The sequence below is a fragment of the Pezoporus occidentalis genome, unplaced genomic scaffold (genome assembly GCF_034315485.1).
Source record: "Pezoporus occidentalis ecotype Australia unplaced genomic scaffold, CSIRO_AGI_Poc_V1 ctg11, whole genome shotgun sequence".
In the NCBI taxonomy this organism is placed as follows: Eukaryota; Metazoa; Chordata; class Aves; order Psittaciformes; family Psittacidae; genus Pezoporus; species Pezoporus occidentalis.
Window position 1 is genome coordinate 8,555,646 of NW_026912886.1, and position 15,233 is coordinate 8,570,878.

The following is a 15,233-nucleotide window of genomic DNA, read 5'->3' on the forward strand; positions in this document are numbered from 1 at the left end:
GCTCCTCCATGTCTTCCCTGTAATGAAAAACAAGTGACCTACTCTACGTATAGATGTACACATGCTGCTTTCTGTTAGGAAACTTTTCCTCTGCCAGCACTTCTTGTGCAGTGGTCCTGCATTTTCATGGATAAGCCTTAGTGTAACTGGAAGAGAGCAGTGTGTGTGGTGAAAACAGTTTATCAGTAGTAAAGCTGGACTAACATAGGATTTGTTGCTACAGTCCTAAAAAGAGGAGTAATGCAATAGACCTGTAGTCAGGCTAGAAGAGATCCCAACCAGCTGAGAAGTATCTGTGGTGGTGTACATAATTGCCTGCTTTGCTTGAATTATTCTGGAGATTTTTAAAACTGGTAGTTATGCTTAAATTTCTGTTTGTTGAGATTCCTTAAGTTAAATGCAGTATCACCCAGGAATTTGATTTTTCTTAAAGAAGGCTTGCAGTGTGACACACTAGTGAAGTGCAAACTGTGTAAAATATGTAGCTAAAGATGATTGATTAAAACATTGCCTGTTTCTTTAGTGAGAAATGCACAAAAGGCTTTGAGAAAAGCAAGAAGCCGTGATATTCTACCAGAGCGTTAGGAACTATGAAATGAGCTCAATAAATTGCAGCAATATAAATTCCACTGTGGTTTTATTAATATTTTTAATGTGTTCCCCTGTGAAAAACATGTGTTTTCCATACCTTGACAAATGTGTACTTTCAAGGGTTTTTTTTCTGTGTGTTTTATTGTTGTTGTAATGTCCAGGAAATGTGCAATTGTGAAACAAAGTTTTCACATTTGTGTGTATCATAAACATTTTTAACTTGCATGTTCCGATGTGATCTATCTTGCAAAAGATTGGAAATTTGAGACATGTAATACCTTGAGCTTGCAGAGCTGTACCTTCAGCTGAGCTTGTTGAACTCTTGCTTCAGGCATCTGTTGCCTTTCCCTTTTCAAATGGTAGTTATCAATGTGTCACACATATTAAAGAATTTTCTTAATATTTGCAATCAATTTTCATGGAAAAAGTGGAAAGCTCAACAACAGCTTGAAGTTACCAGCCGTAGATTCATGCAATCTTTAATGTAAGGCAGGCTTTTTTGGTAAAAGGTATTATCCCCAAACACTATTGCTGATTCTGGAGACATCACTAATTATAATTCCCTGACAAATACTTTGAAATGTGTTTTCAGTTCTTTCAAGGGCTTGATTTTCTCATTATTAAGGTAAGTATCTTACCCTGTGCAAAGTGCTGGTCAGTTACTGAGGAGTTTGGCAAACTTTGTCCCTAAGAAAACAAGTGTGAACCACCCCCAGTTATGAGACCACAATAAAAATCATGACTTTATTATATGCCTATTATTTCAGCTACTAACAGCAGACATTGCCAAGGATCTGTATTGCCTGGATTTCAGGATTCACATGCATTGGGCACTTTAGAAATGCATGAGAATTTGATTTCATTAAAAATTATGAAATCTGCTCATGTGGCAGTAAAATTACATGCTGTTCTTCAAAAGTTGCATTGGAAGAAAGGAAAGGTTTTAAGCTGTTCTTTCTTTCCTAAACAAAACAGTAGAAGGGAAAGTTAATGCTCATTATTCTGATGCTTGATTAAAGGATTGCTTAGATACTCTGATCCTCTTCTGGGTTGCATCTTGTGGGTTAGAAGCAGCTTTGCTGCAGTCAGCATAGATCAGGCTTAGGGATATTTTGTGAAATCTTTTTCACAAAAGAAATGTGGTTTTCATAAGGTTTGCAGTAAATTAGGCTTTCAGGGAAAGCCACACGTTCTTTGCTAAAGAGAGACAGCAGTGTAACCTGTTGAATCCCCAGATCCCCTTTGTATTTAAACTTTGCATTTTGAGTCCAAATTATGGTAGGGCAATAGCTATAAAAGTCTAATTTTCAAGCAAATAACTAGCTGTGAAACAGGCACGGCTGTGTTTTGCCATTATTCAGTGTAACCAATTTACTCTGTTTTTCAGGAACTGTGAAGGTCGAAATATTCGATACAAAACCTGCAGTAATAATGTGAGTCTGGTTTTTAATCCTATTTTACTTATTCAAGCAATGTGTTAAAGTTCAAGAAATGCTGCTGCTTGTTTAAAACCTCATAGTACGTAATTTTCTTTCCATTATTAATACAAATTTTAAAGATTTCAGTCTGCATGACACCACAAGGTCTGAAATTTAGGCTTCCCAAATGGACGTTTTCTTTTGAAATTATAAGGCCAATTGTGATTCAGAACGTTTTATATCTTTTATTAGGAAAGTTACACATTTTGGTGGATTAACAAATCAGTTATCATAAACTAGAGAGTGCTTTTCCTGGGAGTGCTGGCTTTCAGAGGAAGCATTAAACTGAGCTCTTGATCAGTTTATGGTTAATAATGATTTGTGATCAGTAACGATATGGTGGTACTCTTCACCTGAGCAAAGAGGTTAACCGCCTGTGTCCCTTCCTTATCTTAAATTGTATAATTACTCCTTCCATTTCCTCTTTTCCCTAAGCCCAGTTTTTTATATGTCTATATGTAAAAGCATATATATTGAGGTATGCTGCCATTGCTGATTTCCATGACTGATTTTAAAGCTGGAGTTCTGATTACACAGTTGTTGTTGATGTGATGCAATCACATTATACAGACACTGTATGACAACCAACTGCATACACCATACCACATGACTTGTCCCCAACTGATTGTAGTGATGTTTTGTGCTTAAATGTGTGTAAATGGCTTCGGCCTTTCACTCCAGATGTTGTCTGTTCAAGGTGTGCAGGACTTTGTGATAGCACTCTCCCACAGACGCTTTGTACAAACACACTAATTCAAGGTGGTTTATTTTCAGCAGTCTCCCCCTTGCATTGGTTACCTTACCATGTAAATGATAAATCAATGTGATATTCATATAATCCCATTCCAGAAAAGAGAGAAGGTAGATAAGTAACTAAATCAAAAGTCTTTTTTTTTTGTCTAGTGCATTTGATTCATCTGCTTCTAGGTGGGAGAAAGGTAGCAATTTTCACCCAAATACCAGTAAAAGTGAGGGCTGCAGTTCCCTTGTGTTTAATTATATCCATGCAAGAGTAGGTGATACTCATGGCGTTGCCAACCCCACAGCAATGTGTAGCTGTGAAGTATGACATTCTTAAGCAGCTTGATAGTGAAAGTTGCCCAGTAAATATGTTGTATTGGTGTATATCCTGGGAGAACTGGCCATTCCCACTCTTCAGTTTGCTACACCTACAGTTTCCTGTGTGCCAGCTGGCTTTTGCCCTCCTTGAAAACAAGACTTGCTAGCACCTTGAATTGCTCTAACACTCCACTCCTCAGTGCTGGATGGATTTTCCACCACAGCAGCTCACTGCCCGAGTTCCTGCTGGCAGAGGCTAGTGGAAGTGGTTGATGAATCCATACATGCCAAAATCAGATTCTGGAGACAAACCCTGTCACCTTCCCTTTCAGAAGAAAAGGCCTAGCATCTTTGTGCACAGTGTCCTTAGCTCATAAATCAAAATGCCACATACAAAAACCCCCCATAATCTTTTAAAGCTGTGTGATAAGCTAAATAGCAGCCAGCCAGTATGTGTGCAATAAACAAACTGTCACTGTAAAATGTATTTGCTACATTCCTTTTCTACATAACTAGTTGTGTGCATTGTGTACCTCTGATTGCTTGATCCTGTGCACTTCAGCTTCCCATGAGCAGTACACACAAGCCAAAGTAGTATACCTTGTTTACCCAGCAAAAGGACTAGAAAACTACGCAGTCTAAAGAAAAGGAGAAAGATGAAATCAATTTGGGCATATTTTCTCCTGTAAGCAAAGGTCTGCATGTTTTTAGGATATGTAAGAGCAATTGTGGATGCTGTTCATTTTAAGGATTATGTAGTAAAAATCTGATGGAAATGGAGGCACATTATGCTTCAGCACAGAGAGAATTAAGATGATTACCATATCCTTTCTGAACTCCCAGGGAGTTTTTCTGAAGTCATTGGGGCCTGTTTTCTAACTTTAGGACTTATTTTAAAGCGATAAGTGGCAAGCATCTTGTATGTGAGTCTGTTAGAATTTATGATGATTCAAATGTTAATTTCCAGACAGGAAGCTGCCTTTACAGTTCTGCTTTTGGAGCATGTCTGAAAGGGATCAGGTTTCCATTTCAGTTCAGATACAGCCGGAATCTCTCTGAATGGTTTCTCCTAGATTATGGATCAGATAATGGAGAACTCCTGAGAATAATTTCATGAGATTTCTACTGTTGCTGCAGTTGATCTTTGAATTTGGCATCCCTGAATTCAAGCCCGGTATTAGACCTGGCTTAACCTTGACACAAGAGCTAACACCAAATGTAAACCTGGGGCCAGTTTTGTTTCAAATGATATAATTTTACCCAAAGCATTATTTCTAATGAATGCTTCTCACTTTAGGAATAAAATTTTAGTTTGAAAATTAAGAGTTGATACAAGCTTCTTTCCGTATTAGTAGGCATTATTGTTAACCACATGAGACACTCAGTATATATACACTATGTAAAGCTGTCTGCAAATGTAATTTTGCTACATGACACATTACACCACTAGCATCTATATTGGGGAGTACAAATGAAGCACAAGTTAATATGTGTGTCATTCTAATGAAAAGAACAAGAATCATTTTACCAGAAAATTGGTTTCATCTGGATTTGTAATAGAATAGTAGTAAGTTCATTGAACTCAAGCATAGTTCCAGAATAATATTAGTGATATTTCAATCAAGAAGTTAATTCAAAGTCTTAGCAACAAAATAACTGCTGAGATTAAGGCATATGTATATTCTGCTTATCTTTCTATCTTAAATAAGATACCAGGTGCCAGATTTCCTAAAACTGCATGCGTGTTTGCAGCTTTTCTTATAGAAACTTTGGAGAAATAAGCTACACAAATTGTTCATTATATGCTGTTCAGTGAGATTTTCAGTCTTTCTTAACCCTCCTTTTTTTTGTATTTCCATTTTTGTATATACTGTTACATTCTAATGCTATGATATGCGCTATATGGAAGTGTTTAAGATAATCCTTTAGGGTCCTATTCATAGAAACAAGTTATTTGGGCCATTTCTCCATAAATTTCACATTCTTGTGTGCCAAAAAGTCACTTACATATTTGCCAGAGTGACTCTTCTGCAGTAAGAAAGAACTCTGCTTTGTAACAGATTTCCCATGTTTAATTCCATTATAAACTTTTATTATAGGCAGATGATGCTCACACTTGTTCAACATATTCATCAGATTATTGCTCCATCATCTACTTCTTAAACAGCTCATTTATCCTAGTCAGAAAATCTTGGCTGAACTGTGCCTACTTTAGTCCTACAATATTTCACCTCGAGTTCCCCAGTTTCTCTCTAATCTGCTTGTTTGTTTATTTCGTTTTGATGATGCTGATGCACGGTATGGCTCTTGTGGCTAGGGTGCTTTCTAGCTCAGGTATCTTGATTTTACTAAGAAGTGGCCTGAAAATTGCTTAGGAAAACATAGAGCCTGAAGCTAATTTCAAAAAGAAAACAAAACAATGACTTCATCGCTTTTGGCTAGGTTTCAACAAAATGAGATCCAAAGAATAAAACTAGACAAAGGGCTAGACTTTCTTTGGTGTCATCGTTTTTACTGGGAATTTTCTTGCCTTCTCTTTTGTGCTTTTTTCAGTGGAGTAATTGTTGGCAGGAATCGCAGGGTCTGATGCAACCTTCATATTTTGTACATGAACATTGCCTACAAAGATACAGATTTCCCAGGTTAGCTTTGTTTTCAAAGGCTAGCAGTGCTTGCTGCCAAAACTCAAATGATACATTTCATAAGAAGCCAGCCCTTGAATGCAGTAATTTTTAATTGTCTGTCACAATAAGAATGGGAATATATATATATACATACATGTATGTATTTTTAGCTTGCATGGTAGTCATGTCTGACGCATTTTTTCAGATCTAATAATATGTTCATAACTCATGTCATAAATACACTTCATTCTCTTATAATATCTGGATGTAATTATTTTGCTAACATTTTCATGCATTAAACCTCATAGATATGTCCTCAGCTGCTTATGTAGTGTATGAACCTATGAACAGCCTGGCTTGAATTGGATTGAATGCAAGACACAAACTGTTGCTGAAGTTAGGAAATCTGAAAAATCCTGGAATTAGTCACAAAAATGTTTAACAAACAAGAAAAAGATGTGGAATATTGAGAGGGAAGAGGGAATGATGGAATGAATTGATGTCTGAAATAGGTTAAAACCAAAAAGAGATACAAACAGGATGAGGAGATGAGGATTGGGCCCTATGTGTCATTGTCTGACAGTGCGGCTTTGCCCACTTCCCAAACATGTTTCACCCTTATCTCTTTCACATCATGCCGTCCCCTTTTCCTTCTTTATTTCTTAAACTCCCTCTCATTTTTCTGACCACTGTGATGGATTAAACTGAAGTTTACAAGTTCTCTTGTTGTCTTGATTACATTCCTTTGTGTTTATTTGTCTTTGTTTAGATTGTAAACTCCTTCCTTTATGCAAATATTTATTGTTCTCAAGAAAACAGGGATCTGAACTTGGTTGCTGTCCAAACTGTGATATAATGCAAATGATAATTTCTTCCCTGCAATATCTCTTTGTGATGCTTCTTTTATGCTCCTGCTTTTGGACACAGCTCAAATACAAAGCAGGTGGAGCTGGCATGTGAATCAAGCTGCCTGGATCGCTTTGTGTTCTTTGAAGATGCCAAAACAGAACAGGGAGATGAGAATTCACTTGCTCTGAAGCAGCCAGGAAGCGAGTGGAAGGAAGGAGCTGCATTGTGTTGAATCAATGAGAAACATACAGTAACCACAGATTGACATCCTGACATTGTGGTGTTTGTGTCTTGGCATCGCATCAACACCAAGTGATAATGAATTGTAACAACAGCTTGTCAAAACTCAGCCTAAGGCCATCACTCTGCCTATTTTACAGATAGCTCTTTAATTCTTTGTGATGAAAATGTGGCTGTGCATGGCTGAATAACACTACTCTGACATACTGCTTCTAACTTTACCTGAATCTAGCTTCCACTTATATTTATCCTCAGCTACTACTCTATTTGTAATGGTGGAAGGGAACCATATGGTATCCATATGAACTTTGAAGTTTTCTCTGCTTTTTAGACTTGCTATTGTGGAAAATGGGAGGTGACAGATAAGTCAAAACCAAATTCTGCTCTCATTTACACCAGTGCAAACTTGGTGAATTTCTTAGGAGCGACACTGCAGTAAATAAGGGTGGTTTCCAACAGTGTTTGCTTGATGTTTTTAGAAGCTCTCACTTGTGGGATTTTGTGGAGGTAAAATTCTCAGAGGATTACAGTAACTGTAATTTCCCCTTGTCTTATTCCATCATTTTAGTTTTTTAAAAAATACGGCTCAACCTAGAATTATCCCCCATTAAAAATAATACGAAATGTATTAGCATCATTCTGAGTTATTCTTGCTGTAAGGTGTAGCACTGGACAAAGTTGGAAAATGTTGCTGGAAACTCTCAGTGAATTGCTTGGTTCTCAGCTGCAAAATCCCAGATGTTGATCAGTAAAGAGAATATTAATATTAGAAGATATTTTTATGCAAACTACAAATAAACCAGAGATATTTCTGGGTTACTGTTTTCTATGGTGAAAAAAATCTAAGGCATTGACAAAGCTAGTTAAGCTAATGCAGTGCCAGCTCATCCAGATTCACATGAGGAAGGTAGTGTCAGGACAACATTGTTGAGGTCATTGGACTGGAATCTGAACCTTTCTCATGTATGTTTTAATGTTCAGTACTGTGTAATGCACTTACTATTCCTTCAGCTTTTTTTCAGGGAAGGTTCAGTTCACTGATAAGGCTGAAGCTGAGTTCAGGATTAGTATTGTTAACTAATACTTAGTAATAAGTTCCATGAGTTCAGCTGACACATCACAATGTTTCTGCCTTGCATCCAATGAAAACAAATTTGTTAAAATCAGCCTCACATCTGGCTTATATGCAGTTGGAATTCTTGGAAGAATATCCTTTGTCTGGCATATGGACTGTTTGACACTGGACACGCTTTCAAATGAAGTCTTTAGTGAGAAGTTGACACACTAACTCCTTTGCCAGTACTTTACCAGAGTTATTTTTGAATAAATAAGTTTTCATCTCCATTCATGTCACTGCAGTTTGATATTAACAACATTGGGTGCAATGCTTTATCTAGGAAAAATAGTTTAGAACATTTTATTTCAAACAGTTCTTACATTTGGTCTTTCAGCTGTATGTTCTGAGGCTCTGTATGGGAGGAGGTACAGAGCTGTCTCATTAGAATTGGAACTATATAATCAGTAGTTACCAATTTGAAGTATATTTCATTTCAACAAAGTAACCTTCACTGCTTTTATGAGGTAAAGAAGCTTTGGTAGACTAAAAGACTAAGTGCTGAAAGTTCTGCTGCCTCCTCCTAATGCTCTTGTCCCGTGTTGGAGCAATACTAAACAATTAATTAGATAATTTTTTCTTTATGTGTAAATAGCAATAATACCTCTTTCATTACTCTGACGTATGAATTGATGAATGAGTGTAGAGCAGTCAGAAATCCTTTAGTGGAAAGAGCTATTGGAAAGAGAAATATTTAATGTCAGACATCTTATTATATTCACTTAAGTTATATAGATTCCTTTGGAAGCGAATTCTTACTACAGAACCATACTTTATATATACTACATAGTGTCATAAAAAGTAGCATTTTTAATTTTTCTCTCATATCAGTTATGTTGTTCCTGGAATATGTGTGATATTCTGTTACTTGTGCTGAAAGCAATGGATTAAGCACCATAAATTGTTTTAATACACACTTTAAAACCTTGCAATAATGGTGTATTTGTCATAGCAGATCAGTTCTTGAGCCAAGCCTCCCTGAATAGATTCTGTGTAATTCATCAGATAACATTACTGCAAACATGAAATATTCCTTTCCTGAAACTAACATTTCCTTTGATTTGTTTTTAGGACTGCCCTTCAGATGTTGGTGACTTCAGAGCACAGCAGTGTTCAGCCTACAATGATGTCAAATACCAGGGGCATTTTTATGAGTGGATCCCTGTGTATAATGATCCTACTGCACCATGTGCCCTGAAGTGTCAGGCTTTGGGAAAGAATTTGATTGTGGAACTTGCTCCAAAAGTACTAGATGGTACTCGTTGCAATATTGAATCTTTGGATATGTGCATCAGTGGAATATGTCAGGTAAATTCATGGTGTAAATCTAAATGTGACCTTTGTTGTGAGGCACTTTGCTCATGAGTGGGTGCTTTCTGGTTAATTTTCATCTTTATGTGTAAGTTTACTTTAGATCTATCTGCAAGTACTGCCCGATGGATTATAGATACCTTACCTTTTCTTGCATATAGAAGTTAGTGACTGCCTTAGCCATTAGTATTTTCGTATATAAAAGGTCAATAACATTCACTCTTATATTTGTATGTTAAAATTAATGAAACTAGTTATGCTAGTTATAGCTGTCCAACCTTTAATATGTCTGCCTGGGGGTGTGATGAAATTGCATAGCCTTCCACTTCAGTTCACTCTTTCTCCGAGGTCTGTATCTTATGAATACTGTTTAAAGAGAAAACTTGATGTTTTATGGGATCCAGCCCAGAATGGCAGGTGTGAGAGTATGTGTGTGTCTTGTTGAATGGATGAATGAGTATATGTTGTGATTGCATGAATTGATTGTTAGCATCATTTTACTGGGAATCTACATTTCTAGATTTATTATTATTATGCTGTCAATTTTACATAATTGGTGTAAAAAAGGAGAGTTATAGTATTTGAGGCAAGCAGTACTGCAATCTTAAATTTTATAAACAGAACAATTTTTATATAGAGTGGATATGTTACTGCAGTTGGTTTTCTTTCTCTGCAAGTGGTTATTGCTCTGTTAAATGCTTAAAATGTGTGCAACTCAAAAATGCAGAATATGACCCAGTGAGCAAAACAGCTCCGTTATAGGGGAAAATTTGACACCTTTGGCATAAGACTGGTGCGTGGATTACAGCAACGTTAATATATGATCTGGATTTTGCGATGGATTTTATGTGATGTCTATGTATACTGCAGTTCCAATGCCAGTCATGCCAACACACAACGCATCTGCTGCCGCTGAAATAGAAAAATTCCTTCTGGTTTTCCCCTTCAAAAGACTTCATTTGTCTCTTCCCAGTGCTATCCAACAGTGTTCATTACCCTGTGCATTTGAAATAGGATATACCTCTATGAACTCTAGAAGCACTTGTCAATGAAAACTTTGTTTTTATTTTGCAATATTCTCAGTGATATTCTAATACAAGCTTTCACCCTGGAGAAAGGTCAAAAAGCCTTTTCTAGGTGATGCACTTAGAGCAGCCTCTGCTGTTTGTGACATCGCCGCATGAAGCTAATGGAGATCTGAGTTTTTCAAAGGCATTTGAGACTCTTGCTCAGGGTCCTGTGGGGTTTCCTGTGTCTCCCACGGTGGCTTCAAACATTTGCTATCTTTCATGCATAGCATAAAATTCACTTTGTCTAGAGTGGATCCAATTTTGTGTTGAACAGTTGAAAGGCTGCCTTCAATGTCTCTTGTTAGTATTTTGCAGTATTCATGTGTATATCTGATAGCAAATGCTTGGAAATTTAAATAATCTGTTCTTAGAATAAACATAGTAGTAGCAGGAGAAGCTAATCATTCCAGAAATAGAACTGGAGCTCATTCATACTATTGGTGAGAATCAACTTCTTTTCTCCATCTCTTCCATTTTTTTCAGTGCGAGAAGAGCTCCAGAAAAGAGGGAAAACCAAACCCAAACGTGTTTAGTGTGTGTCCTGTGTTGTGACTTAAGCAATTTATTTAATTTACAGCTTAACTTCATAAGCAGCTAGATGTTTTCACTGTATTTCCTTTAAGTCACTGGCATTTGCTGAAGTATTCTTGCACAAATGGAAAATTTCTTCTCTCTAAAGTATATATGTGATAATTTAGTGTAGGATAATTTTGATGTAAAAATTTGAATTTCAATTCAATGAATTGAAATGACAGGAATTCACTGGAATTGAATTCAATTTGAATTGAATTAAATTCACTGGAACTGAATTCAATTCACTGGAATTGAATTCACAATGAATTGAAATGACAGGAATTCACTGGAATTACATTTTTCTCTTTGTGGAGTGTTCTGGGTGCAGAGTGGAACAGTTGTTACTTGTGAAAGGGACTACGAGAGGTGGGGGACTTCCTCAGAAACCAACACCGAGCTTTGTTGCTGCTTCTGTTTAAGCAGCAAAAGAAAACAAATTGACACCTAATCTTCCCTGGGAAAATATGGTTATTTAGTCAACTGCTGTTAAGAGGGAGACGGCAAAATTGATTCTGCACAATTGTTGCTATAAGATCAGTCTGTTGGGTTCTGACATATACTTGGCACAGCCTGCAAATAACTTGGCAAGTGTTTTTACAGTTAACTCATCTAAATAAACATGTCATACTGCTGATGTGGATATCTTTGCTTTTATGCCTAGGAGCACCAAAGAGTTAGTATAAGGAGACTGTCTTGCCTGAGTCCCTTTCCAACTCGTGCTGGTTTTGCTCATTTATTGTCTCAAAGTTGGCAGGTTTTACAAGATCTCGGCTTCCCCTCCTACCCCCCAACATGATTTCACTTTTGTCTGCTTCCTTATGCTTGGTCAGGTAGGACTACATCACTAATTCTACCTCTTGGATTCCTGCTCAGTCTGTCTCCTTGGCAGCATACGAATTTACAAGTACAGAGGGTTCCTGTTGTCTGCAACAGGACAGGGTTTGTTCTGAGTCTCTGCACTTCTCTTAACAAAGAAAATCAAACTAAATAATGCTTCATCAAAGAAAATCATGAGATGACAGAGCTGCTCTTTGGATAGGAGGTTTGAGGCTTCAGGGGAACTCAACTCTAAAGGCAGTTGAACAAGGAAAAGTTTATTGGGAAGGTTAAAGATATTTTGGGGTTGCTTAAGGCTTAACTCGGCCAAACCATTTGATCATGTATTAGTCTGCTACTGCTGTGCTCCTGTTACCAAAGCAAATTTCTGGGGCTGTTGTGTTAAATGGGGACAGGTCAAAACTTCACTGCTGGGAGGATTTTCACACTTCAGATATTTTTTTGTAGTCTGCAGAGCTCCCAACACATTTTTTCATATAATATATTCCTGCTGTGCCCATCTGGGTGTGGGTGGAGACACTTTAAAACATCTGCATGTCAGACATGTGCGGGCAACATTTACCCACTTACTCCGCCTGCTTTGGGGCCCTGCCTCTCCTTGGGTTTTGTTTTTAATTAATGTAGACCTGCTTTTTTTTCTACCAGGATATAGAATGGGGTGTTACTTCTGTCAACACCTGGAATGGTTACAGTGATCATTTTCCTAATATGGAGTAATGTGTTTGGACAATAAATACACACATCACCCCCAAAATCTGGAGTCCTAAGGAGCAGCCTGAGTAGTTCTGTCCTACACTGTCACAGTTAGGTCAAAGATGATGTAAATCCTGTGGTGAACTTTCCATTTAGTGTCAGCAAGTTAGTTGTGTTCCAGAAAAGGCAGACACTACATTATGCTTTGTAGCATATGGCATAAATTTAGCTGACATCAGAATACATCCCATATGTCAAGTGAAGTGCCATCAACTTCTGCCATGCTAGTTCTTTCATGTCACGTGTCATGATATGGCCAGTAGGTATCTCTCACTCGCCACCAAAGCACTCATGATGTAAACATCTGTCAGAGTTTTCATTGCGAACAGTTTCTGTAGGCTTTTGGAAGACTATATCACTTTTTTTTCCGATGAGCTTTGTTTGTGCTTAAAACTTAAGATCATAGCAGATCATTAATTTCTTCTGATTTTTGACTCCTTTTATTCTGAGAGTTGCTTTCTCAGGGTGCTTTTTTAAAGCTCTTTGTGTACTTTCCCATTCATTTTGTGTAGATAGATCTTTTTGCCTGTAAATGTATTAAAGGGCTGGCCAAGACGCACAGGAGGTTTGGTGTTTAGATACTTAAAAAGGGATGTTTCCTTTTAATCCAGTGTTACTGCAGACATTAGGCTGTGTTTCTCACACGTTAGGCAAAGTAGTTAAATCTTAAATTTACAATCTTTTTTTAATATTTAAAAACAAGAAAAAGCGTTCACATTACCTTTTCTTCCTTTCTAGCCTTCAAGCCTTGAGTAACTTGTAGGAAGAATTAATTTTGAGGTAGCTCTGTGTTAAGTCACACAGTTAAGTGTTAAGTTCAGCCTTTATACTGAACCTGGCATTCTTTCCTGGGTACTGTTAATTAGTGCAGAGGTTAAAACGCATTTTGGAACATGGAGAAATCCATACATAGAGATCTGCACTGTGTCTATATATTGCTGCAGGTACCCAGTCTGGCAGACTGGAGCTTATCCAGAGAGGCTATGGGTGTTAGTCATGTAGATCCACCAAAACTTTCTGCCTCTGAGCTACATATCAAAATCTTCATGTGACCGCATACATGTGACATGTCATAAAACTGAGGAGAGAAGGGGCTCCAGCTGCAGTTCAGCTCGGAAATGTTGGTGGCTCTCCAGAAGTCCCACTGAAGGATGTGGCTGTGTTAAGCATGGGTTAGCACGTCCTACTTTACCTGTCAGCATCACCCTCCATATCCTCGGTGGGTTGGTATCCTTGCCTTAAGGAGGCTCTTGGCACTGCCTAAGCCAGCAGATCACGTAGCCACCCTCCACGGTCTGCATTTGCACCACTTACAATGTCAATCCACCTCGGTATAGTGCTTGCCAGGTGATGGTGTTGGCAACTCAGAGGTGTCCTTTTTCTGTACACAGTAATAGAATACTCTCAGACACTGAAAGACACTTTTGGCAGCACTTTTTATTTTGCAGCTGTCCACTGCTGCTAGAAACTGATGTCTCTTTTCAGATCTTGTCTTTTTTTTCCCTCCTACTGTTTTTTAAGGAGAAATACTCCCTATAGGGTTTTCTTACTGTCTGAGTTTATCATCTCTTGTCAGATTAGTGTTTTTTTTTCTGATCTCCAGTTTCTTATCTATATTACTTTTTTCCTGAATAAATATCTCTGCCAAGTTTTGTTTTGTTTTAGTGAGCTTTGTACAAATGCAGTTTTACTCCCCAGCTTGGCAAGACTCTAAAGCATGTGAGCAGTCATAGAAAATCTCAAAATTTGGGTGTCATCTTTAACTAGAGCCTTAGTAACCTTCAAATCCCTCAACGCTAACTTCACCTTCATTCTAACAAGGTAGACGTGCCTGGACCCAGCCAGAAAATGGCAAAGTAATCTGATTCTGTCTGATTTCATGTATTGATTTCTTATTCAAAAGCATTCTCACAAGCAAGAAGCCCAACGGGAGTTTGTGTCCTATCTTCTGAGTGTGTGAAAGTGTATTTTTTTTTAATGGAAACTGTGTGGGAAAGGGTATTTGCTCCCCTACTGGGTGGTCCTGTATTCTCTTAGCTGCTCTAGAACATGACAGATCCTGCAGTAAGAGTTAAATGTTTTGGGAACACTTTATTTTATTTGATGGAAGTGGATTTACAGAACTGCAGTGCACTCTTTAGCCTCTTGCCTGTGTACATGGAATATTTGCAGAAATATGTGGAAAGTCTTTTTAGGAGTCCTTTAGTAAGCAATGAATTTTGTGCACTGCATTTATCTTCTGGGTTTCTCATTGCTTTGCATTCTTTTCCTCTGTATGGTTTGCTGGGGAATTTGAACATCACGGTGTGCCTCCTCATGTCCATCATTCTGACTTATTTTACACCTCTGTTCTGAGGCTTGCATTTGACACACACTGCTTTTACTCCCTGTGTTCTCAACTAGGAACAACTGAAAATCCTTACACAGAAGACATTTTCTTACTCTCACCACTATGAATACACATTCAGCTTGGCAACTGGGATTGCTGCTTCATTTGCTGTGAAATGACGGGCTGTGACTGCTGTTAATCAGAGTCCATACTCAAAGTTTATTAACATATGCTGAAGCCCGTGTCAGCTTGTCTGGGCTGCTACTGACCTGTGCTGGCTCAGTTGCAGAGATGTGAGAATGTGTGCCACAATCAGGCCTTTGTTAGGCTGAGTTTAGGCATAACTGAAGAGTTATGAGACTGGACCACGTGAGGACAAAATCATGTCTCAAACCAAGTTAAATC

General features: G+C 37.8%; 1 protein-coding gene across 5 annotated transcripts in view; it reads left to right on the forward strand.

Moving 5' to 3' along the window:
- The window catches only part of ADAMTSL3 (ADAMTS like 3), a 181,989-nt gene that overhangs the window by 83,906 nt on the left and 82,850 nt on the right, over positions 1–15,233 (forward strand). For all 5 annotated transcript variants that reach the window (XR_009966864.1, XM_062629821.1, XM_062629812.1 and 2 more), the window contains exons 5-6: positions 1,979–2,024; positions 9,027–9,263. Coding sequence is in view for 4 of the 5 variants with exons in the window: in XM_062629821.1 (XP_062485805.1) it covers positions 1,979–2,024; positions 9,027–9,263 (283 nt within the window). In the remaining variant the exon portion in view is untranslated. The remainder of the gene's footprint in view (positions 1–1,978; positions 2,025–9,026; positions 9,264–15,233) is intronic.